Source organism: Ceratotherium simum, chromosome 26 (genome assembly GCF_057802395.1).
Source record: "Ceratotherium simum simum isolate JZ-2026a chromosome 26, ASM5780239v1, whole genome shotgun sequence".
Taxonomy (NCBI): domain Eukaryota; kingdom Metazoa; phylum Chordata; class Mammalia; order Perissodactyla; family Rhinocerotidae; genus Ceratotherium; species Ceratotherium simum.
In genome coordinates this window covers 20430546-20456935 of record NC_141925.1, presented here as the reverse complement: position 1 = coordinate 20456935, position 26390 = coordinate 20430546, and the positions used below count along the sequence as shown (strand labels likewise).

The 26390-nt window shown below is 43.0% G+C and overlaps 1 protein-coding gene across 3 annotated transcripts in view; it reads right to left on the bottom strand.

The window, feature by feature from the left end:
- The window catches only part of PRKCB (protein kinase C beta), a 308559-nt gene that overhangs the window by 80418 nt on the left and 201751 nt on the right, over window positions 1–26390 (bottom strand). For all 3 annotated transcript variants that reach the window (XM_087417140.1, XM_087417139.1, XM_087417138.1), the window contains exons 6-9: window positions 17647–17803; window positions 16317–16451; window positions 7296–7392; window positions 1832–1978 (exon numbers count right to left, since the gene is read on the bottom strand). In XM_087417140.1, coding sequence (XP_087273266.1) covers window positions 1832–1978; window positions 7296–7392; window positions 16317–16451; window positions 17647–17803 — 536 coding nt within the window. The remainder of the gene's footprint in view (window positions 1–1831; window positions 1979–7295; window positions 7393–16316; window positions 16452–17646; window positions 17804–26390) is intronic.

Sequence of the window (26390 nt, the reverse complement as noted above, 5' to 3'; positions counted from 1 at the left end):
AAAGCACACAGAGGTGTGGACCACTTCCATCACCAACTGCTCATTCTCTAACTTTCTGGACCTCGGAGCTGCTCAGCAAACTTAGTGTGCGTTCCTACTCTCTATCCTCACTCCATGCTGAGGCTCTTCAAACTTTGGACCACCACCTCAGATCCCTTCTTCCATCTCAGCAGATGACCTTGTGACCCTTAGATAGAGAAAAATAATGCATTCAATCTAGGCCCTGAAGGAAGTCACTCCACACGCACTGGAAGTTCAGTGGTGCACACGACAGAGAAGGTCCCTGCTCTTGCGAGGCTTCGATAGAAGAAGAAGAAAGACCAACCAATAAACAAACAAGGAAAGTATCACCTGGTGACAGGTGCTATGAAAGAGTTAAATATAACGGAGAACGAATGTGTGGCTCTTTGAGTGGGTGGTCAGGGAAGGCTTCTCAGAAGAGGTGACATCTAAATTGAGATGAGAATTACAAGAAGGAGCCAGCCTTGCAAAGACCAAAGGGAACAGCATCACAAAAGCTTAAACAGAGGAAGGAACTTTGTACGTTTCAAAAACCCCAAGAAACACCACTGTGGCCAGAGCACAGTGCATGACAGAGAGAAGAAAAAGAAGTCGCCAAGCAGAGAACAAGGGTCGGATTATCAAGAGCGATGTAAGCCGAGGACGTAGTACAGAATTTATTCTAATTGTGATGGGGAGTCGTTGGACAGTTTTAAGCAGGGGAGAGAATTGACAATGTAAGTTTTTAAAAATGACTACGGCTGCTAAATGGAAAGTATATCGATTATAGGTAACAAGAATGGAAGCGGCGAAAGCAGTTAGGAGTTTCTGCAGTGGTCCAGGTGGTAGACACGGTTTAGATTAGTGGCGCACTAGTGAAGATGCAGAGAAGTCAGTAAATTGATGACAGACTTTGGAGGAGAATCTGGCAGGATTCACCAACGGAATATACATGGCTGGGCTAAGGGGAGGGTGAGGAAAACTCAAGGATAACTCCCAGATTTTTGACTTAAGGTACAGAGAGGTGGAAGAAATTTATATTTTTTGTGCCCCTGAGTTTGTGGTATGAGATTGATACTAGACAGATTTGTGGCACACAAAGGGATTAAAAGACTCAAAGCAACACCAAACAAGTCAGGAATACTTATAACACAATCTCAACTTCAGTAAAACAGCGTCTCCTGGTATCTATAAAAGCATCCAGAATCACTCTATGAGTCCCAGGGTCATCCTTCAACTGTGCTGCTGCTCAAAAGGAACTGTTTCCATTCTTGGCTGCGAGAGTGATCTCTTCCAAAGGCAAATCTGATCATGTCACTTCTCTGCTTATAAACTTTCAATGGCTCCCCATTGCACTGTGAATAAAATCCAAACTCCTCATCATAGCTCATGAGGCTTTGCATGATCAGGCCCCCGCCCATCTCTGCAACCTCACATCCTACTACCTCCCCCTGCTCATGACATTTTGGCCCCAACACCTTCTGGTGGTACCTAGAATGCACCAAGCCCTTCCTCACCTCAGGACCTTTGCACTTGCTGCTCTCCCTGCTGGAAACATTCTTTCCTAGCCCTTGGAATGCACAGCTGGTTCATTCTCATCCTTCAGGTCTCAGTTTATATGTCATCTCCTCAGACAGTCTGAGTGAGTCCCCTCTTGATTTGTTTGTGGCACAGCACTCTGTTCATTTCCTTCATGGTATTCATTACGAACTGTAGCGTAGACCTATTGACATTACTTCCTCCCCCAGTGTAAGCCCCATATGAACAGCAAATGTGCCTGCCTTGTTAGCTGTTCTTCTGGAGTGGGTGCAGCCACCAAGCCATACCATACCTTGCCAAAGCTGCCTTTCCCCAGCACCATCAGGAAGTTAAAATCAGTCAGTTTCATCCGGTCCCTGTTCCCATTGTTGTCAAATTTGGATATGGTGTTGGTCGTCTTTTCTTCTGGGGTCTTGGTCCCCTGACTGATCTTGGCCCTCTGGAGGGGGAAGCACACAGAAAACATCATCAGGGTTTGAAGATGCCCTTGGAGGAAGACACACATACATGGTGCAAGCTGTGGTTCCTGTGGCTCACGCCCCCATCTCAGTGAATAAAAGCCTGGTCAGCATCCACGCTGCAAGCCGGAAACCTGGAGACCGTCCTCGGCACCTCCATTTCTCCTTTATCCCTCATGTCTCATCCGCACCAGGAGCAGTCATTTTTTTCCCTCCTAGCTGTCTCTAGAATTCATCTACTTCTTTCCATCTCCATCAACATCCCCTGCCATCATTTCTCACCTGGATAGCCCACTTTGGTCCCTCCACCCTGGGCTTCACATGCAACCAGAGTGAGTTTCCACTTCTTCACATCCAACCAAGTCACCACCTGCTTCAGTAATGACCCATTATTTTTAGGATAAAGACCTCGATGCTTCCACTGGCCTATATGGCCCAGTATGATCAGGCCCTACCTGGTTCTCCAATCTCACCACTTCTTGTGCCCTTCTTCCCCGCAACCCAGCTTCATTCTCTTTTCATGCCCTTAAATGTGCCAGGCCCCTCCTACCTCAGGGCCTTTGCACATGCTGTTGCTGCTGTGTGGATGGCTATTCTCTCCCCTTTGCCAATCTAGTTACCCCCTGCTTCACGTTTTCACTTCCTCAGGGAAGCCTTCCTTGATCCCCTCTGTCTGGATTAGGTGTCCCTATTTTCTCCCTTCATCCACCTCACTTCCCATTTATATCGGATGATAATTGTCTGTTCATTTGTTCCCCCAGTAGACTGGAAACTCTGCGAAGGCACCAAATGTCTCATTCTCTACCATTTCCCTGACAACTAGGATCGTTTCCGGCTAAATATTTTGTTGGATAAATGGACGAATAAGGCCCATGTTTGTCCTCATGCGGTGGGGGAAGGGCTCGTTGCTGTGAGCAGCAGAACGGTGACTCAGAATGGCAGCAAAGGCTTTGGAATGAGGGGAGAATAGGACACCAGCAGTGAGACCTGCAGCGACCAGGACTTTGTTACCGGATTCGCTTCTAGGAGCAAGAAAGCTGTGAGGCTAAAAGACTCTGGCATGGATAAGCTATGTGATCCTGAGCAAGCCAGTTGGCTCCCGACGCTTGTCCCTGCAAACATCCCACACCTTCCGTCTCTCACAGAGAACCAGCCAAAGGCCACAGATGACCAGGCCCTCTGCGCCCACTCTGGGTTCAGCCCTTTCTCCTTGCTGCTGCCACACTGGCCTCATTGCTGTTCTCTGAAAGTCCCAAACGCATGCTTGCCCCTGGGCCTTTGCACTTGCTGTCCCCTGTGCCTAGAGGTTTCTTTTCCCTGAGCTCCCTCACCTCTGAATGGACAGCCTTTCCCAACGCCGACATGACACAGTTCTCATTTGAGTTTGTGACCCTGACACAGCGAGCCTTCGGAGGACAAGAACCCTGTCCTGTGTCCCTCTGAAAGTCTCGTGATTCCTTAGCGGGTCCTCCATCAAACAGAAACTGAGGCCCAGATGAAAATTATCCTTTATCTTGCTGGGCTGGGTACACCTGCAGACACAGGAATATACTAATGGTTGCTTTTCATGTCTGCAATTTAGAGCGCTAGAACTCGCTGCTCAGAGAGAAAGCAAACAGACTGACTTCTGAGCAGAGAGCCCTGCCTCTTCCCAGACTGCGCTGGGGAGAGTGAGGGCACCCCAGCAGCCAGGCTCCAGGGCTCTGCTCAGATGATTCACTCCTGTCCAGGCTTAAACCAGACTCCTCTGCCACCCTGACCCCTACAAGGAGCTCCTCCGGACACTCCTGTGCCCAGCAGTGGGGCAGAGACCTCAGCAGGCTAGGAGTCCCTGTAGATGCTCGCCAACCCCCACGCAGCCCTTCCTAAGCCCAGAAAGAGCACATCCTGGGCATTTTTTTCTCTTGTGAGGAAGATCAGCCCTGAGCTAACATCCATGCCAATCCTCCTCTTTTGCTGAGGAAGACCGGCTCTGAGCTAACATCCGTGCCCATCTTCCTCTACTTTATATGGGACACCACCACAGCACGGCCTGACAAGTGGTGTGTCGGTGCGCGGCCAGGATCTGAACCTGGGCCGCCAGCAGCAGAGTGCGTGCACTTAACCACTACACCACCGGGCCGACCCCTGTCCTAGGCTGTCTTTATCCCCAGGGGAGCTACTAATGACAACAATGAGCCGACATTGGAATGCTCTGACATGCTGGATGCTGTGCTAAATGCATTATCTCATTCAATCCTCACAGAACCTCATGAGGCCAGAAGTAGATGATTCCCCCATTTTACAGACAGGGAATCAAAAGCTCAGAGAGAACAAGTAACTTGCCAACAGCGCTCAGCAAGGAAGGGGCAGAGCTGGGATTCACACTCAGCAGCAGCCTGGCTCGCGAACCACCTGAAAAGAAAATGGGCTGCACGGCACAGATGCGCCCGGTGTCCCGCCGAGACCCCCTGGCGCTCTCCTCGCCACACCTGGGGCTGCTGACCGCCTACAGCTGTGACGCTGTCCGTGGGCTCCCTTCCCGGCTGCTGGGGCAGGCAGAGCCCACAGGCAGGGCAAGGGGAAAGTACTGGCAAGTCAGTTCCCCTAGAAGCAGCCCTTGGCCAGAGATGGACGGGGAGCTGGTGGGCAATACTTCAGCTCCTGCTCCTTGGCTGGGAGACCCTGCGGCGTGCATTCAACTCCCAGAGTTCTCCTCTGGGTTAAACCCCAGCTGCCCACAGTGGGACCTTGAGAAGACGCACTCTTCCGGCTCCCTTCCTGTCCCCGCATCACTTCCCCACTATTCTACGATGCTCTGGGGTCACCGCCCAGAGAAACCACTTGCATTTGGATCCTTATGGTCTGCTTCTGTGAAAACTCAAAGCAGGACCATGACCAGCTTTGGGATGCTAGAAAGTTGCTTAACCTCTCTGGGCCTCAGTTTCCTCATCAGTACAGGAAAAATGGGGATGATGATAGAACCTACCATTCAGGGTTGCTCTGAAGATGGAGTTAAACGAGTCAATATTTCTAAAGCACATGACAAATGGCACATAGGAAGCATTTTATTAAACTAAAAACTTCTAAGACTGTTGGAAAACCTATCCTGAACCATCCGAAATGGAGTCTTCTCTTCCCTCGCCCATGAGCAAGCCCACGGTCAGATGAAAGCCCCCACACAGAGCCCACCCCGATATTCTGAAATCTACCATGTGCGCCACCCGCACCAAGCTCACTCTTCCGTGAAATTCTATTACCCCAGTTCCAGAAGCTCGATTTTACCGTCACTCAGAATTTCTCCAGATAAGAGGCTTGAAAGTAATTTCTGAGTCATTCTGGGTGCTAATTGGTTCTTGCACAGGGATTACATTTCTCACATTCAAGGTCAACTAAAATTTCTCTGTGTGTCTGAGCACAATTTTCAGTCTGTTGGAAACATTTTTTTAATCAACAACTATGGTACGGAGCGATTCTAATTCAGGCACAAACAAGCGTTTGCAGGCTCTTGCTAGGAATAAAGGGACACATTTTGTTGCACACAGATAAAACAGTCCTTTATGTCAAGCCAATGACTGGCCCAGACTAATGCTCTGTTCACATAGGCAATGTTTTCCTTGGTGTTCTCAAATGTCACCCCAGCTGCCCTAGGACAGAAGAAATCATTTTGTAAAACCGAGCCTTCATTTTACAAGAAAAGACTGGCCTTGTTTTTTTACCCATAATAGTACATTTTTAACACAGCAGCAAAGGGACACCACTTCGTCAGAAAGTTGAGGGAAAGAGATGCAGAGCGTTTTCTGGAAGGATTGCCTTCCTGTCCTAATCAACAGTGTCCAGTTCTCAGCTCTACTGGGTGAGAAAGTTCTTTTATCAACTCCTTCGGGCTTGAGCAGGCACTACGGAAATGGCTCTCAGTTACCAAGTTCACTGGAGAATGACTGATAAGCTCAGGGCCAACATGTTTATTCCATTTGTTTCTAGGAAGGGATATCCCACAGGGTGGGAACCGTCACCACAGTCCAGGTTCTGTGGAGGGCACAGGCTCAAGACAAGGGTCAATACTCAAGTGCTATTTCTGTCAAGTTGAGGGGTGAGAGTAACATGGCTCTTGGGATAAATGGCAAAATCCTTGCTAAGGCCAGCACAGCCCTTCTACTCTGACCCTCACTTATTTCCCCAGCCTGACCTCGAACTCAACTTTGACTCTTTCTGCTCTACTCACACTGGCCGCCTTTCAGTCTCACATAGTTGCTAAAGAACTCCCCACCACAGGGCCTTTGCACATGCTGACCTCTCTGAATGGAATGCTCTTTTCCCCTCTTTACTTGCTTAACTTCCACAGTTGTCTCCTCAATGACTCCTTCCCTGTCCTCTCAGACAAGGTTACATTTCCCTCTTATGTAGTCCCAAAGCACCATGGACCACTCTTTCACAGAACTTTCTCTGGTTGATTTTTTTTATTCGCTTGTGTGATTATTTGATGAATAACAATGATGGCAATCTATTTCATTTTAGCTATTTTATATACTTTTTCAGTTAGAAGGCCATCATTGCTTATCTAGAACTGTGATTTCCCATCAGACTCAGAATATTGAGTTTGCGTGAACAAAATGATGTGTTTTCCCTTACGAAACTACTTTAAAATCATTCAACACACATATAATGAAAGTACTCAAACCCATCTTCCCTAAAATATTTTCTTTATAAAACTAGGATGTGTCCTACGCACCGGATACCTTCATAAAGATGAAAATGGGGTTCATTTGGCCCCACAGAAAGGAAGGGGCTCATCTGAGGTAGAGCAGAGCCAGCACTACAGCCCAAGGTCAGGGCTGAGGGTTCTCATTCATCAGAAGACACACACCCATGGGCATTTCATGAAGTCACCAGCACAATCAATTCCATTTGTTAACAGTACAGCACCATCCCACCGATAGATGCGAATCCAGATTCTATCCCTCAGCAAGCCTGGCTGACTCAGCCTCCAAAATACACCGCTACTCTCCCTACCTCTTCCATTCACCACCACTACCATCCCAGTCCAAGCCACCATCAAAATGACCTGGGCAATGAAGGAGCACCTTTGAGGAAAGGTCTAAACCTGAATGAGGACAGGGAGGCAAGAACAACTTTGCAAGGCAAGGAACACTGAGTTGGGGTGTTGAAGGATAAATAGGAGTTTCCTGGGAGATAGAACAACATTACAAAGGCACAGAGTCACGAAAGGCCTTGGTAGAAACCACACCATAAACAGAAAACCCAGCACAGAGGCAGACTCAACCGGTACCCACTGACGCAGAAAGAAAGGCATCTCACCTCAAATTTCTGCCGCAGCTCTTCACTGCCCTCGCTTCCTTCCGGAGGCACCGGCACATTGAAGTACTCGCCCTCCTCCTGGCTCAGCAACTTGAACCTACAGGGAGACAAGGGGGCAGGACAAATTCCATGACTCTACTTGATATGATTTTGTTGATTAGGATAAGAGAAGGAGGCCTATAAAAAGCTCTACTTCAAAAAATGTGTTTGGGGTTTTTTGTTTTGGGGTGTGTTTGTGTGTGTGTGTGTGTGTACAGCTGGGTACACTATATGTTTTTGTAACTGTTCCATGGACAAGAGAAAAAAAGGTATATTCTATGCTTATAGGATGTTACGTTCTCTCTCCCTCTCTGTCTGTCTGTCTCTCTCCACACACACTTTTCTTAGTTATATCATTCAATACTGTATGTTTCTACCCCGTTTTTGTCCATCAAGTGCCTCCTCATTCTGAAAGAAGGCCGCAGAGATCTCCCCCTGTCCGTGTACTCCCATCACGCTCACCCAGCCTTTCCACCACCTTCACCTTACGCACGCTGCCGCCTCACCCCTGGCACTCAGATGCATCTAGATGACGACGGACTTAACCCCACCACGCTGTTTTTCTCTGCAGAAGCCTTCCCAAAGGGTTCCGTATTCAACTTCTTGAGAAATGGTATTCCTTAGTGGTTAAGCACACAAGACTTGGAGTCAGACTACGCCTGGGTCCAAACCTCACCTCTGCCCTTGCCGCCTTGGATAACTGGATATGTTGGTTGGGCCCTCTGAGCCTCGATTTTTCTCTTCTATTATTGGAATAAAGGCCTCTTTTCCATAGGATGATTGTGAAGCCGAGACATGATGATGCATGTATAACCATAAGCATGCCGCGTGGCATTTAGCAAGTGTTCAGTGAAAGGCGTCGTCATCATCATTACTGTTATTAAAATTATTAGAACAAACATGATGGCTTCAGTTTATTTCTTGGGCACAAAGGTGTTTCCATCTAGTCAGAGGATAAGATGAGAGCGAAGAAGGAAAAGAGACATCTCAAAGGCATTTGAGTCAGCAGAGGGACAAAAGATCCGCAAACTCCTCACTCCCAGAGAGACTTCCTAACCCAAATTTACAATTTTCATCACAATTTTTTTCTCCATTCACAAATCTTCCAAAGCAGCTTCTAAAAATAGGAGTATAGGTGATTCAAAGCAGAGATGACAATTCAAGCCCCTACGCCTCCACATTTATATTCAAGGCTCTTCTTCCAAATTTCCATTAAAATTACCAAAAGAAATACAAAAATAAGAGAACATCTGTATCTTTGCTGGAAATCAAAAAGGGTGCTGTCCACAAGGCAGGGACTTCCAGGAATTTCCACAAATTAAAATAATAGTGAGAATATGGAGCAGCGTTGGCAAATTTTATCCACCTTTGTGGATAAAATTTTGCTAAATCTGGATATTATTATTGACTTAATGCCTTTCATTAAATCATCTCTTTTTTGTAATAAATTCACTTTAAAAGGACACTTTATATCTCTTCCTTGTACAGAAAGTCAATATCATTTGTTACAAAAAAAAGTAACTGTAAACAAATAAACATATGCAATCAATGTCACTCAAGTCCAAGGAGATGGCGCTGCTTACCAAGGGCTCTAAGACTAATGCCTGCCCTCTTTGTTAAAATGCGAGATCAGCAAGCAGCAAGTGTCAAAGAGTGTTAAGGATACACTCTCTGAGACTTTCTCTTTGTAATCTTAAGATTTGAAGGAGCACCGAGGAAAGAATAGCTTTGTCAGGGAACAATTCAATATTTAGGCCCCAACCATGTACTACTTGAGCTGTTTGGGGTCCCACACTTTGGAAACTACAGGTAAAGGGAGATTGATCAGCTGTGATCAGTCAGTGGGAACCCCAACAGAAGCCCCATGAACAACCCTGGGTCAGACCATCAGGGACTAGATGAGGGTCACCAGCTCTGATCCACGCTCAGGCTGTCGGCACCCGGAGCATCAGGCAGAGCGTGGTGCCCCAGCTACGTTCGCTGTGACCAGTACACTGTCACTCATGCCTCCAAATAAGGACCCTTGAGCAAATGAGAAAAGAGGATCGTGGACCCCTTCCAACTTTGAGGTGCACAAAACCAACATGGGGAAGATGCCCCTCCATGGGGCAGCAGGGCTGCCTATTGTGCAGCTGTCTCCAGCTGCAGCCCTCTCCCAAATACCTAGAGGGAACAGGACCCCTGAGCTGACAAAGTGAAATTCCAAAAACTACAAAGGCCTCCTTTCTCCCTTTATCTGGATATGAAAGATCAGAACAGGGACACTCATCATTTCTGTGCTCACCCTTCCATATGGATGGGCAGATAAAGAAAAATAACAGGAAGTATGAAAAACTCATTCAAGTAAAGAGAAACAATGAGGAATCGGATAAGCACCTCCCATGAAATAGAACTATTGCCAACACAGAGAAAATGCTAGAAAATATCTAATTCATATTTTCAACGAGCTTCAAGAGGTTAATGTATCTATGAAGGGAACAATCTGAGATTAGGAAAGACTACTTTCCGAACAAAAATAAATTACTGAATTTAAAAATCCATTGGAGATGGTGAGCACGAGGATGAATAATTCCGAAAAAATTAGTGAATTAGAAGACAAACGAGAAATTTTTCTGTCAATTGGCTTGATATTTATTATATTGATTAGAGTTGAATTGAATGCTTTATATACCACTAAGAAAAATGCATATTACCAAAATTAACATGCAACATGAAAAGGGGGAATACTGTAACATACAAGTCAGCAAAGAAATGTTAATATCCTTTTTATATGAAAAGTTCTTATAAATCAACAGGAAAATGATAGATAAAAGACAGGACCTAGTCATTTATAAATACAAACAAATGGCAATATACAAATGAAAATGTTCAACATATTTCGTAATAAAATATGTATAATAATGTATATTATGTATGTATAATATGTAAATATGTATAATTAGTAACAAAATATGTATAATCTTTGCATATCTTTGTGGCAATATACAAATGAAAATGTTCAACATAATTCGTAATAAAATATGTATGATAATGTATATTATGTATGTATAATATGTAAATATGTAAAATTAGTAACAAAATATGTATAATCTTTGCATATCTTTGAAATTTCCAGATGTTGACAAGTGTGGGTGAAATGAAAAGTCTCACATAGCACTGGTGAGATGTAAAACTATCGAAAAAAATTACAGAACGTTTTGTCAAATATGTTAACAATGCATATGTTCCCAAAGCCAATTCCAGGTTGAAGAATTTATTAGGAAATACTTAAAGCTATGCATAAAACTTTTGCTACAAGTATGTTTATTGTACAATTATTTATAGAGGTAAGCAATGCATACCTTATAATAAGAATATGACTGTATAAGTTGACACAGATCTATAGAATGGACTATATGAAGCTATTAAAAGTGATGTCGCCCAAGATTACTGAATGACAGGGAAAAGAGTTCATAATGCATTGTTAGGTGAAAACTACAGGCTGCCAAGCACTATGTACAGTAAGATTTCATCTTTGTTTCACATACACACACACATACACACACAGAAAAAACTCTGACTAGTGTGGATAGTGATTATCTCTGGGCAATGGGATTCTGGATGATATTTTCTGTTTGCTTATTTATATTTTTCTAATAACTACTCAGTTAATAATAATGACTAACATTTACTGCATGTTTACCATTGACCATCTGACACTGGGCCCTTCACTTATACTAACTAATTTAATATCACAACAATCCTATGACATAATTACCAGTGATTATCTTCAAATGATGAAAAGAGGCACACAGAGGTAAAGTAACTTGCCCGAGGGTACACAGCTAGGAAGTGGTACAGCAGAAATTCTAACCTAGGAAGTCTGATTCCAAAACTTTAGTTACTTTTTTTTGTAATAAGACCAAAATTTTATTATTAGTAACAACAAAAGCTTAAATAAACATAATTTTAAGATAACAATTATTTAAGATAATAGTTGCCTGTTCAGAAGGAGAAAAAAATGAAACAGGAAAGAAAAAACACTTTAGAAAGAAAAGCGTCATGATAGAAACGTGGCAATTAAGACCATAAACGTTAAAATATTTCCCTGTCAAAAAGAAGAAAAGACTTTCAGATTCCGGTTTGTTTTTTTTTTTAATCCAACAACATGCCACTTGTTATACAAGATCAAAGGACTTAGAAAGATTAGACAGAAGAATGGGCAAGGATCCACTAGGTGAGAAATATCTATCACTCTGCAACCCAAGAGGACAGGTTAAAGGTAGACCAGATCTCCTCACTCCTTGGCTCCTTCACTCACCCAGAGCAGAAAACAAAGTCCTTACAAGGCCCCCAGGGGATCTGCCACGCAGCCTCATTCTGCCTGTCCTCACCCCCATCACCCCCGCTTCACTGATCTGGCTCCAGCCACACAGGCCACTTCACTGCTCCTCCAACTTGCCAGGCTCGCTCCTGCCTCGGGGCCTTTGCTCTTGAGACCTCCGTGTGGTTCCCTCCCTCACCCCCTCAGGTCTTTGCTATAAGTCACCTTTTCGTTGAGTCCTTTCCTGAGCACTCTAATAAATCAGAATCCACCATCCCCCAACCTCATCTGTTTACTTTCCTCTAAGCACGTATCAGCCTCAAACATGCTATTTTTCACTGTTTCTTTTTGTTCATTTTAAAAGTTTGGTTTCTCGTTCTCCAAATAAAAAGAAAACTCCATGAGGCCAAGGATTCTTGTCTGTCATGCTGACTAGAGCCTCCTCAGGACACAGCTATTCACCACGTGTATTCGCTGAAGGAAGGAATGCAGGCCAGCAACAAGGCAACATCATGGCAGAAACAGTAACTGCCCCCAACAGAATTTTATGTTGATATAATAAGCCATTTTTAAAAAGAAGTCTTTCCTTAAATTGTCTTGAAGAGTTATGTGACTAATAATGATGCCACATACATATAAGCCAAAAATAATTAGAAACGAAAAAAATGTTCAAAAAAATATTTTACTGGGAGAACCCTAACAAGCACTATACACTTAGGTCAGATCAAGCAAACAGAAAGAAAATACGAAGGCAAAGAAGATCTGGATGTAATAAGATGGAATTTAATAGACATTAAAATGTATCTCCTACAAATAGTAAATATAATCTTTTTATCGAAATGTCCACAGAACATTTAGCAACAGTGAGCATATACTAAGTTAAATTGAAAAAAAGAAAGAAAAAGAAAGAAAGTAAAGTGTACAGGCCATATTCTCTAACACCAACACCCTCATTTAACATTAATAATAAAAATGTAAACCAAAAGCTAATACGAGAGGTAAAAAAAAACATGCCTCGATAAAAGCATGTTAGAAAGGAAATTAAAAATACAACCATAGACCCTGAGTAAGCAACAAAAGCTAGAAAATGACATATCAAAACTTGGAGGAAATATTTATTCCCTCAAATGCTTGTTCATTATTTTTAAAGAGCAGAGTAAGTTAAAAGAAGAAAAGTAAATGAGCAAAATGTTCAACTGAAATTCAAAGACAACCAAAAAACAAACCTACAGAAAAGAAGAAAACAGAAATCCAGAACTGATACACGAATCCCAGAGCTAATTCTTTGAAGGAAAAAAACAACAATAAAACAGATGAACCTCTGGAAAACAAGCGAGGAAGAAAGGAGACAGCAGAAATAAATAAAATTAGAAACACAGAAGAGGATTTGACAACAGACACAGAGCTGGTGGCAAAGCGACAGATGAGGGGCCAGAGGCTGGCGTCCCACATCTGGGAGCTCTCACAGCTGCTTCCGCCGTTCCCGCCGCGTGGTCTTAAATTACAGCACAACGAAAGAGCAGGGAGAGCTCATCCTCTTCCAGAGAGGGAAACCGAGTCTCAGAGAGGGGATGTGATTACCCAAGATCATTTTAACATAGGCATAAAAGAATTCCTGGGACAAAAATCCAATTCCTAGAATTTGGTACATCTAGAGTTCAGACACTATTATAGATGCGTTGACCCTGAATCCGAAGAGGGCTTTTATCTGCAAAATCTGGAGAGGCCTTTTATTTTGCAAAAGTTCCCTCCCAACGATTATTTTATCAACCTCACAACTATCCTAAGAGGTGGATGGGGATGCTATAATTATCCCTGATGAATGGAATCATATCCCCTGAGAAGGCTATAGTACAGGAGGTGAAGTGATTCACCTGAGGTCACAAAGCATCCATCCAGATAGAAGAGTCAAGGTCAAAACCTACCCGTCTACCCTCTAGGTCTCTGCCAACCCCTGTATGAGGAGGCAGAATGGGATGTGTATGTGCTTAGGCTGTGGCACCAAAGAGACCTGGACCCAAACTCCAGCACTGTCACTTATGAGCTGTGTGTCCCTCACACATTGCTTAACTACTCTGATCCCGGGAACAATGCTCCACCCAGAACTGCTGGGGGAATTAAAGGATGATGTAGGCGTAAATGTGGTCATCTTTTGGACTTGCTCCTGATGGGCGATCCCTTACATCAAGCTGTTTTGTCCTCCCTGCACTCTGCTGTCTGTTTCCAGGGAGCAGACAAGGCAGGTGCTGGAGCAGGAGGCAGGATGTGGCGCCTGAGGGAGACAGCTCTGGCCTTTCGCGCCTGGAGAACCACAGGAGGGAGAAGGGGGAGCACAGGATGAAAGCAGAGGGGCTTTGCCCCCCCCCGCATTGGAGGCCTGCCAGAGACCTACGTGGAGGGCCACAGCGTCACAGCAGCAGCTGGGGGCGGGGGGCACAGATGGAGGACTCTGGCTTTCCACGCGGGAGACTCAGACATGAGGGGCCACGGAAGTGCTGAGGGGGTGGGACCTGGCAGTGGCCTGGGGGTGGGACAAAGAAGGCACTAAGTGGACGGACCTCACAACCAGAGGCAACAGGCCGGGACCCGGGACTCCCATCCCAGGTCTGGGACCCATCCTGCCTGGGTGGGCACTGGTTCGGGGACCAGGCATGATCAGCCACACTGTAGCAGCGAAACCCAGAAGGCACCCTAGTGAAAGTCCCCTTCTCCTCGGCCACCATGAGGTCACAAAACTGCACGAGGAAGTCTAGGTCCATTATACAAAATAAGGAAGCTGTATTTTTTCTGCACATCGGGTTAGCGCTGTATCAGTGTGTGACTCCGAAACACCTGGAAAGTGATGAGCCAGTGCCTGGCATCTAGGAAGAGTCACTAAGTGGTAGCTATTGTTATTATAATTGTTATTATTATGTTCTCTCCTGTCTCATTTATGCCCCCTGGGGACCCTGTATTCTTTCTGTTTAATCTCTTTACGCTCAAGTGAAAGAGGAAGGAACAGGCGCTCTGTGAGTGGTGATGGCTGGAGCACGCAAAGTCAAATCATCCGTATGTTAAGAAAAATTATCCAAAACTTGGGAAAAAGGCAAAAAGTTGATGGTGTGACCTTCTAACGTCACGCTGGAGCATTTTCAAATTAGTTGTCTCCTTCCTCGCAGTAATATTACTTATTATTCACAACCCAGTAAAACCCAGATGGTCTCCCAACTCTGCAAAGATAGATGTTAACGTTGAGAAAACCGAGGTGAGATTTTGTTCTCCAGTCTGGGAGATAAGCTTTAACCTCCAAGGCTGCGATTTTACTGCCCTGTTTAGCAGCCAGTTTTCTCTCTAACTTAGCAAAGTTATTTCAACGTTCCTTTGTCTACTGACATACAAATATCAATTTCTCAAACTCTTGGAGTCAACTGTTCATCTTCCTGGTTTCCTCATTCATGAGCTAAGGAAAACTGTGATAAATGCTCATTATCTATTTTAAAAGAATTATGTTTTCAGCCATTTGTGAATTGTGCTTTAACACATCTTAATATTATTATTCTTTGTACGCTGAGCTTACATCCTCCTGCACATCTCTCAGCATGTCGTCACTGATTACTTATTTGTGTAATTTCTTCCTCAAGGTTTGTCTTCCCTTTCCAGAAGCTAAGCACCAGGAGGGCATGTCTGTCTTATACCTGACGTATCTCAAGAGACTAGAATGGAGTCAACACTCAACACATATCTGAATAAAAGCCTGTGATACACACGGAAGAGAGACAAGGAAGGGGTAGGATGAGCAACGGAAGGGATGTGTGGTTCTGATGATACGTCCTCTTTCTGGCTCAAGCAGTTTGGTTTTGATTTTCTTTCACTTGTAACTGAAAAAGCCCAGAGTGATACCATTCAGAAATGAGAGGATTCCTCTGAAAGAGATGCGAGCAGCCCCTAGCCCCCACTTCTCCCAAAGTTATAGTGCCAGGTTGGACTATCCATTCTGACTCCTTTACTCAGACAACCGTGGAACAACAGTTGTCAAGGGGGTTTACCTTGCCTTTTCATTGGGAATATTGGGCAAGGATTTTTTGCCATAAGAAGTGAGCAAAGAGCAAAAACTCCTGAATGAAGGAGACACTGCAAGTGATCATGACAGCAAGCCCCAGCACCTTTGTGGCCAGGCTTGGTAAGCGATCCCAATGAAGAGGCATCTTCGTAAGGAGTCGAAATCTGACAGTGGGTTGCACATATCTTTCAGGTAAAATGTGAGAGCCACTTTAGTACCCATGGGGCCTGTCGAGCTATATAATTGTGTAAAGTGGAGCAGATGTAAAGCAATAGGGAGTGGTGGGGACTGTGGCAAATAGAAAATCTATGTCCTGTCTAAAGAGAGCATTAACTATGCAACTGTTCTCAATTGTTGCCTGCTAGGCCTAGTGTGCCAGATATTTCTGGCTTTTCAAGCTAGAAGTCCAGATTTTTATAGGAAATGTCCTGATTTTTAAAATATTGGCAACTAATTATTATTACTATTTCTTAGTATGAGGACCAAACAAAACATATCTGTGAGGCAGATCCAATCTACCAGTCATCACTCTGTGACTCTGCTTTACTATTTAACTTTTAAGACAAATAGGAAAAAATACTTGATCCCATGTTTGATGGACCAAGCTGTATTGTAGCTTTTAAAGCAAAATCTTCCTTACCAGCCATCAACACCAGCTTTCTGCAATTCAGAAATCCCAAATGATAAAGATCCCATGAAGTCATTCCTGCTGGTCAGATCCCAATCCCAAATCTCTACAGAGAGTCTCCTGTCTTTGTCCGATTCTTTCAGCTGGCTGCAAAGAGAAAAAAGACAAGTCAGTGGAGGTTATAACGATTTCTCAAGCAGATGAAATGTACAAGAGGACAAGGCCTGAAGGTAGGAATTTTTAAAGATTACAAGCTGTTGCAAGAAACAAATTCAGTTTCCATCCCAGGCAAGCTCCCCAGGGAGTGAGAGATTTTCCTGTCTGACAGCCTGTGGCTTAAACAGGCGGAGGACCCAGGCCAGCGCCGACAGGAACAGTCCTAACTACTTCTGCTGTCTTATGTCTTTATAGGGTTCGTGGTGTTCAGGAAGTCCCATTGACACAGTCTCTATGAGAAATATAAATGTCAATTATATAACTGTGTGTGTGTTTGCATGCATGTGGATTAGGATGAGGCTGAAGAAATGTATGGAGGAAAGAGTCTGTGGATGCTGATCTGGAGGAAATCGTCTATTCTAAGGCATGTCCTTGACTGAGGCTGAGATGGGCCCCGGTTTCACCCTGAAAGAGGAAAGAGGGGATGGGGCTACCACAATGAATCATGCTTTTGGCCCGTGGTCTCTGGAGTCAGACTGTCGGAGGCTGAATCCCCCATGTTGTGAGACTCTGAGTGTGTTCTTTAACTTCTTTAAGCCCCATTGGTAAAACGGAGATGAAACGACCAACGAAGCCAGATCACTTAATACAGTGTTTGTTATACATAGCACACACTCAGTAAATATCAGCTGATATAACTAACACTTGTTGGCCCAGATGCATCAAAAATGGACCCCAGGCTCTTGGAGCACTGGCCATGGAAGACCCTCCACGGCAGCTGGCAGAAAGCTCCAGCAGGCTGCAGGCCCAGCATCATGCATCAACTCAGCCCCAGGGAGGTTATCACCACACCCTGTGGGTTATGTCCCACTATCTGCTGAGACCCAGAGCTTCTCCCACAACTTGCCTTCACCTAGCAACACATCACACTATTTTCTATCCCACCCACTCCCCCACACCACAGACATTCTCAACTCTATTAAAAAAAAAAGTTCCAATGTTTATTTGGCTTGCAATGCAAAAATGCAGATGGAAGGGGAGGGAGGGAAGGAAGAAAGGAGGGAAGGAGGAAGGGAGAGAGGGAAGGAGGGAAGGAAACAGATGCTGGGAGAGGAACTCTCCAATCTCAGGTGGCCCACAACCCAACCTCCACCACCCATGCTGGGCTGCAAGAATTTCAACTTACAATCTAAACGTCTCATTCCACTCAGGGTTGAGGGAGCACTTGATGGTTTTGGTCTTCTGCTTGCTCTCACTTTTGGGGTCAGGAATCAGTTTCAGTTTCACGTAGGGATCTGACAAGCCATTGGGGTCCATAGGTACAAGGTTTTTAGCATCTCTTACTAAAAAAAGAAAAAGCAGTTTCAGCATTAATAACCACCAAAATGTTTAAGCACCAACCAGAGATGGCTGCAGAACCTATGGAGGGGTCCTTGGCATCATACTTAATTAATGGGAATTTTCGTTTATTAACATCAATATCTAAGAAGCCTACAAAGTGACATAAACTGATAAGATGTAGACTCTGCTCTATATTGGTTTAAAATTGATTTCTGACTTTCATATTACTCTGCCTCCAAGATTAACTATAAGTTCTCTAAGCTTGTTTTCCACAAAGCTTATAAGAAAGATGGGCTTCTTTCATATAGCATAATGTCTTCAAGATTCACCCATGTTGAGTCAGTACTTCATTTATGGCAGAATAATATCACCTTGTATGGATATATCAAATTTTGTTTATCTATTCAACAGTCGATCAACATTTAGGTTGTTTCCATTTTTTGGCTATTGTGAATAGCACTGCTATGAATATTTGTGTACTCCAATAAAAAAGGTCACATATTGTATGATTCCATTTACATGAAATATCCAGAACAGGTAAATCCATCAAGACAGACAACAGACTGGCAGTTGCCAGGGGCTTGGAGGAAGCGGGGGACTACTTAATGGGCATGTGGTTTCCTTTATAGGTGGTGAAAATTTTTTGGAACTAGATAGAGATGATGGTTGCATGCACAACACTGTGAATGTACTACATGCCACTGAATTATAAAATGGTTAATGGTTAACTTTATGTTATGTGAGTTTTACCTCAATTCAAAAAGAAAAAGCTAAAAGAGAAAGAAAGAGTTGCCCTCTAAATCAAGGTGTACCTATCAACCATGTAGCACCATAACCAGTATCCAGACCGGCCTACAGAGAGAAGGCTGGAAAAATATTGGCAAGTATTATAGCTAGGCTCCACCCTCAATCAAGAATATCCTGGATAAAGGAGGCTATAAGACCACCTCAGAGAAGGAAAGGAAGCAGAGGGTCAGCAGTGTAGACGCAACTGGCCACAGGAAGGATGAGGTGGAACAAGACATCAGCCTGGAGGAACAGGAAGAAGTTAATTAGGAGTCAATTCAAAAACTGGTAACGTAGCTAACCAAGGGAGAGAGACAAGAAAATAGAAGTTGTAGAGATCTTAAGGATACAGTGCCAACCATCTCACTTATGGTAGAAAAATTCAAAGTAATATATTAACAGATTGAATCAAACTATCTTCCAGAAGCTAATATATAATGACTCCTACCAGGAATGCAAAGATGGTTCAACCTTAGAAAAATCTATTATTAAAATATTCATCATATTTATAGGTCAAACAAAAAAAACCATAGAATCATTGCAATTAGCTAGAAATAGCAGGGAATTTTCTTCAGAGGATAAAGGCTAGCTGAAATAACAGCACCGCAGTTAATGATAAATGCAATCCCATTAAAATCAGGAATAAGACAGATACACATTACCACAGCCATTATTCAACATTTTTTCTAAGTGTTCTATAAGTGCAACCGGACAATAGAAACAGAAGTTCTATAAGTTCAAGAAGACAAGAAAATCAAATTAGAAGAAAGAATATTGGAAAGTAGAGACTAAAGCATTCCCTTAATTCCTGAAACCTTTGCTTCTGCCCCATCACAGTCACCTCTGCCTAGAGCTTATCATCCCAGAAATGACACCATTTTCCCAATCTCAGTTTCATGTACCCCACTACCCACACATTAGACCAGTTCCCATTTTCCAGTTCACTAACTCTAGTACCCCACTGCAACAAACCTTTCACCACCAATCAATCTATTGAGCCTAATATATTTTCTCTTTCCCCTCATTCCCTCTTGCCTTTACTCCATTCACCCGAGCTTAGATTGAACGGTGCATCATAATCACTCCCTTGAAAACATCCTCAACTCCCTTTATTTCCATTTCATTTATCTGACAAAACCCCAGCCCTAGTTAAATTCAAATATCTTCCTTTTATTTTCCTACATCCAAGAAGCTGTCCATTGCTGGGGGGGGCGGGGGCACGGGGACTGACTTGCCTAAGATCATATAGCTAGTAAGAGGTTGGGACTGAATAAATAAGATGAGAGAAGGGCTAGGTGGGCTGCCAGATGAGGGACAAGGGACCCCGGGATGCAAGCAGTAACTTACTCTGCCCTGACATTTTTCTGCATTCTAGCATATGGCACCTTTTTCCATTTATCCATACGTTGAATTCACGCTCCCTCTCAGCTTGCAAGGTACATCTCCTTCTTGCATCAGAAACAAGATTTTTTTTTACGTTGATTCAATTCAGTTCAACAAGCAAGTCCCTACTATGTGCTAGGCATGCTGCTAGGCACTGGGGACACAGGGGAAAATATAAGATATTGATCCTATCCCCAAGGAATATATAAGACGAAATTTATTCAAAGTATAGTTGATTTCTCCTGAGACAGTAACCAGGTCATATAGTACAGTGGGTACAGGACTACAAGATGCCAGGGTCTGCATTTTGCTTAGCAGTTACTTCATATTTTGAATCTCAATTTCTTGACCAATGAAATAGAGATAATACATACCTCATTGCGTTGTTATAAAAGTAAATTGGATAAAGCATATACATGTTTAGCATAGAATCCAGCATCTAGAGAATAGTCAATAAATGTTAGCTCTATTCCTGCTATTTTATCATTATTATCATTCATATTCAGTTCCCTCTTTTACTACATTTGTTCATTTTTATTATGAGGACTTAACCATTTCTGAATGGACTGATATCAAACAGAACCACTTGTGGTTTTTATTCTTGAGCATAACGCATCTGACCATTTAAACCCTTCCAGAGGAGTGCTTCTCAAACTTTAGCGGGTGTAAGAGTCACCCAGAGGACTTGTGAGACATGTTCCTGAGAGCCACTCCCACAGATAGATTCTGATTCACTAGGTCTGGAGTGAGACCTGCTCAGTTGTTTTTCTAACAAGTTCCCAGGTGACACTGATGTTGCTGGTCCATAGAGCACACATTAAGTAAAGCTTTTCTAGATACATATAACTTCTTAAGATCCCCATGCATTTTCCCCACAGAATACTATCTCCAACATTATTTTCTCTCATTTATTGAGGCTTCCAAGGAAAATAGCAAGTGCTAGTTTCTAGGCTGGGCTCTTGGAATGGCACATCTATCACATAGCGAGCTGCATGAAAACACGATTTGAAACACTCTGAAGTGCCAGAAACTCGTCTGGTTGATTGGCAACACATATGCAGTTGGAAATAGCTCGTCTTTCTTCTCTCTGCTAAGACAACACCCTGCTTCCTTGTCCTATGAACTGACACCACAGGACAATCATCAGGAGAACATTCTTCTATTGTAAATTTACGACTTCATCGCTCTTTCAGAGTGCTGTTTGCAGGACAAGTGTGTGGTATTCTTTTGTGTGTGTGTGTGAGGAAGATTAGCCCTGAGCTAACACCTGTTGCCAATCCTCCTCTTTTTTGCTGAGGAAGATTGGCCCTGGGCTAACATCCGTGCCCATCTTCCTCTACTTTATGTGGGACGCTTGCCACAGCATGGCTTGACAAGCAGTGCATAGGTCCACGCCCGGGATCCAAACCTGCAAACCCTGGGCCGCCAGAAGTGGAGCGTGCGAACTCAACCACTATGCCACCGGGCTGGCCCCAAGTGTGTGGTATTCTTGAGCCAATCTCACAACTAACGGTTTAAGAATGATCTCTCTTTGGGCATCTACTTCCCTTGAACCAAACATTCCTAAGTGAAGCCTGACTCCATCTCTCCCCCAACCCTTATAGATCCTTTCTTCTTCTTCTGTCCTTTTGGGTCTATCCTCTACCGAAGGGGACAAAAATTTCTGTGGAAAGGAATGGAGTGGAATTGATTCTGGGACTGCTGGCATTCGCATCTCCAAGGGCTCTGGATACTAAAACCACTGTATCATGAGCAGTTGACAGTAGCTGCAGGCTAAGATCCAAAGGCCTGTCCCTCTTGAAGCTTTTCAAAGTAGAGTCATCCTTCCCAGCAGCAAGAGAGCCGCATATGTATCAAGGAAGCAAATCTCTCTAGACCACACTTGGCGAGACTGACTTTGATTTTTCTTGATAAATGTTTCTTTACTATCTTTGTTGAAATCCAGCCAGCCCAGATGGTACAAAATGCTTCACACAAAGCAGAAATAGCAACCTTCTCCCCTGGTGGAAGTTTGCTAAATGTACAGGAGAAAAGTGTCCTGATCCAGGGAACATTGCTTCCCTTGGACGTGAAGCTAGGTGGGGGGTAAGGTCTGGCTGTTTCCATCAAAGGGTCTTCAGAGCAAATGAGGCCTCTGCATTCTGGTGAAAGTTACTTAAAACAGTGCTAAATCCATAAAAAGATAGCACTAATGTTAACTATTTTCCTAAGTATTGTTCTTCACCAAGAACTTTCCAATTCTTTTTTTTCTCCCAAAAAAATACAACTATCTATTGGAAAAGTCTGAATAATTTTGTTGCTTTAAAGCCTTTATCTCACATTGTGAGAACCAGGAACTTTTTTTTATTAACTCCTTTTGAAGGAACTTTCTTCAACCTCATGAGTCCTCACTATGTGTCCTCAGAACAATTATTCAAAGCAACATTCACTAGTATTCAGTTATGTTTGAAGATGTTTGCAAAGACAGAAAGTAGGAAATACCCTGAATGCCCATCAACAAGAGAAAGGGTAAATAATCTATAGCATATTCGTACTGCCAAATACTATGCACATGTTAATAAGACTGGGCTGTCTATATGCACTAACATGAAGAAAACAGCAAGATGAAGATAGATGATTACAATATACTACCTGTTTGTTTAATAAAAAAGGTCTGAGGACTTCCATGGTTCAGTTGATGACATCTGGATCTGGACTGTGGATTAGGTAATAGCATTGGGTCAGTGTTACACCTCCTGATTTGGATAATTATACTATGCATATGTAAGAGAATGTCCTTGTTCTTGGAAATAGACACTGAAGTATTTATGGGCAAATGGAAACCACGACTCCAACTTATTCTCAGATGGCTCAGAAAAAAAAAAGATACACATATACCAAAATATTTACTAAAGAGAATGATGAACCAAACAGGGCAAAATACAAACAATTGGTAAATCAGGTAAAGAGCATACACATATTCCTTGTACTATTCTTGCAACTTTTCTGTAACTTTGAGATTATGTCAAAATAAAAGGTTTTAAAAAACAAGGCCTTCCAAATCTTCAAGAGAAAAGTACAATAAAATAAATTCCCTACAAGGTCACATATGAATGTAAACAAATAGAAAAGAGTCTGGAAGGATATAGCCAAAATTAATTTAAAATAATGGTTATATCTGACGAAGAAGAAGAGTTGTGGGCAAAAGAGACTTTAGCTTTATCTGTCATGTTTTGAATTTATTACAAAGAGAATGCATTCTTGTATTAATTGTGTTACTAAAACTAATTTTTTTAAAAAACAATTCAGTTGTGCATCTCCAGCCTCCACGAATCCATTGTCCTTGCATTCAGGGACCCCATCCTGCTCCCCAAAGACTACAGAGCAATCAGGTCTGGAGAGAGATGCTTAAAAACGCTTGGTTTGAATCACAAAACCCTTGGTGAACAACACACAGACCCAGGAGGACCACATTGAGATCAGCTGGACACCCTCAGCACATTCCCCAGGATCAAAGCAGGGCTGGAGGGCAAGAGACTGAACAGGTGAAAAATTTCAGAGCCACCAACCTATTTTCACTACCCTGCCCTGCTCCTCTCTTTCTATTCCAGTGACTTGCTGGCAGCTGACCGTTTATCTGGGCCTCCCCACCGCCCTGCCACACCTTCTCAAGTTGGAAGCTTCTTTAGCCCTTTGTTCTAAAGTCTACTCCTGGATCTGTGTCCATTTGATTCCTGTTTACTTATTACTTCTTCTAACGCCAATGATCTCTGATGCTGTGGCTTTTGTGAGCCCTGGATTCATCAGAATCCCCTTCCCTGTCTTCTTAACTGGCTATCCCCTATGGCCTCATCTGATAGGTTCTGACTGCAAAGCAAGCAAACCCGCGGTCTTCAGGCAGCCCCCCTGCAGCATCTAAGCCATCCCGAGCACGTCCTGGCCAAGGGCTCCTGGAACAGCTGGCTTCCTGTCACTGCTGGCAGTGGCACAGTTGTCACACAACTAATTATCTGTGTTGAGACAGACTTCCAGCTGGGACCGTCACAGTGTCTGTCTAGAAGAGAGCCTGTCAAGCCACGGCAAGTGAAACGATGACGGGGAGCTAGCACAGACGAGTCGAGAACCACGTTAGCAACAGTTGGATTTTGGAGTCAGAGAAACCTGGGTTTGAATGCTGCCTCTGCCACGACTCCCACTAACCGACCGGGTGGTCTTAGTCAAAGGCTTCTCTGAGCCTCAGCTCCCGCGTCTCCGAAATGCTGACCAAACCAACCACAACTCTGTTGGATAATAACTAGGGTGACCATACACACTAGTTTGCCCAGGACAGCCTCAGTTTATAGCTGCTGTCCTTTGACTCTCAAAGGGTCCCAGAGCGGACAATAAATTATATAGTTACTCTAATTATAGAGGATAATAGCATTAAAGCAGAATGTAAAGTACGTGGCAGGGGCTCAACAAATGTTGATTTCCTTTCTCCTTTGAGAGAATTTAAATCAAATTATATAACTATCAAGATAAATTTCAGGGCTAAAAGAGTGTGCCTCCAATGTGATTTTCATACAAATGAATCTGGAGGAGGTGCAAGAGAATGATAGACGATCTGAAGCCAAATGTGATCAATCCACTTCTTCTTATTATGGCTTCCTCTCCATTCCAATCCAGCCACCTAGAGTTTCACCCAGAATGACACTTCCTCTGAAGTCCCCAATAATCTTTTATCCTTTTACTTCCCTGCTCCCTTTACACCAATATTTTTGACCTCATCAAACCCTTCAATCCCTCAACTCTTTTCTTATATCATAAATGGATATTAAATATTGTTTTAAATTTCGATGCTTTTTCTGCATCAATCGATCTGTTCATGTGTTTGTTTTTTCTTTAGATTATTAATACGGTGGATTACACTAATTGATTTTTGGTTATTGAACCAGCCTTACATTCTCAGGATAAAACTCACTTGGTTGGAGTGTATTACTCTTTTTACATACTTCTGGATTTGATTTGCTAATATTTTGTTGAAGATTTGTGAATTTATGTTCATAAAGGATATCTGTCTGTAGTTTTCTCATGCTGTTTTTGTCTGGTTTTGGTATCAGGGTAGCCTCATAAAATAAGTTAGGAATTGTTCCCTCTGCTTCTATTTTCTAGAAGAATCAATGTTATTTCTTCTTCAAACGTTTGGTAGAATTCCACAATATAAATATCATTTCAAGCACTTCTTTATCTGGATTCCACAAATTTTGATGTGTTGTATTTTCATTCGTTCAAAATATTTTTTAATTTTCCCTGAGATTTCCTCTTTGAACCATGGATTATTTAGAAGTTTGTTTTTTAATTCCCATATTTCCCCAGGGGCTCTGCTCCCATTACTGAGATTTATAGAACAGTATATACAGCTGTCTACCAGATATCTTGTACTGGATTTCCCAGGAAGTACATCAAATTCAACATGTCCAGTAATACTCAGGATCTCCCTGTTCTCCTTGATCACCATGTCTGCTCCTCCTCTTTCAATGCCATTCTTGGTGAGTGCTCAACCATCCACCCAGCTGTCCAAGTGAGAAATCTGGAAATCACCCTGGTCTCCTCCCCCTGGTGCAATCTATGACTGTGTGCTTTTCATTCTATCTCTTTATCATTCCATGTACCTGAGCCCTTCTTACCATCCACACTGCTACCACCTTCAAAATAATAATTATGTCATAGGGTTATGGTGATTATTAAGTTATCTTAAACCCTGTAAATTGCCTAGTATTGTCTCTGGCAGGTGAGAGAATAGTAAACAGCAGTTACTCACGTGGTGGTTGTTTGAGCTCTCATTTTTCCTCTCCTGGTGAAATTAAGATCCTCCCAGTTGATTTCTTGCCTCCAGTCTTGCTCTATCCAGCCCTTCCTCCACCCCAAAGTAATCTTTCAAAAACTCACACACTCTCTAAACAAAACCCCGACAGTTTTAGAAAAATCTATTAATATTATTCTCTATAAAACTAGGTCAAAGGAGAAAAACTATATCATTATCTCACAAAAAAAATGACAAAAAGGCAAGTGACAAAATTCGACAATCATTCTTTCTTTTAACTCTTAGAAAAATAGGAATCGATGGATGCTTTTCTTGGTATAATAAACATATCAAAGGCTTTCATCTTGCTTAATGGTAAAAATCTAGAGGCATTTCTATTTCCATTAAGGCCACAATTAAATCAAGAATGCCCACCATCACCGCTATAATTTAACGTCATTTTGGAAGTACCAACCAATGCAATTACACAAAAGAAAAGTATTAAGAGGCTTAAATGTTGGAAAAGAGGAGACAAAATTAGCTAGTATTGTCTACACTGTCTCTGGCATGTGGCTGACGCTCTCCTTCTGGTTTACAGCCCTCATAAATCTTTCCCATTTTTAATCTCCTAGTCATTCAGTGGGAATTTGGAAAAAGGA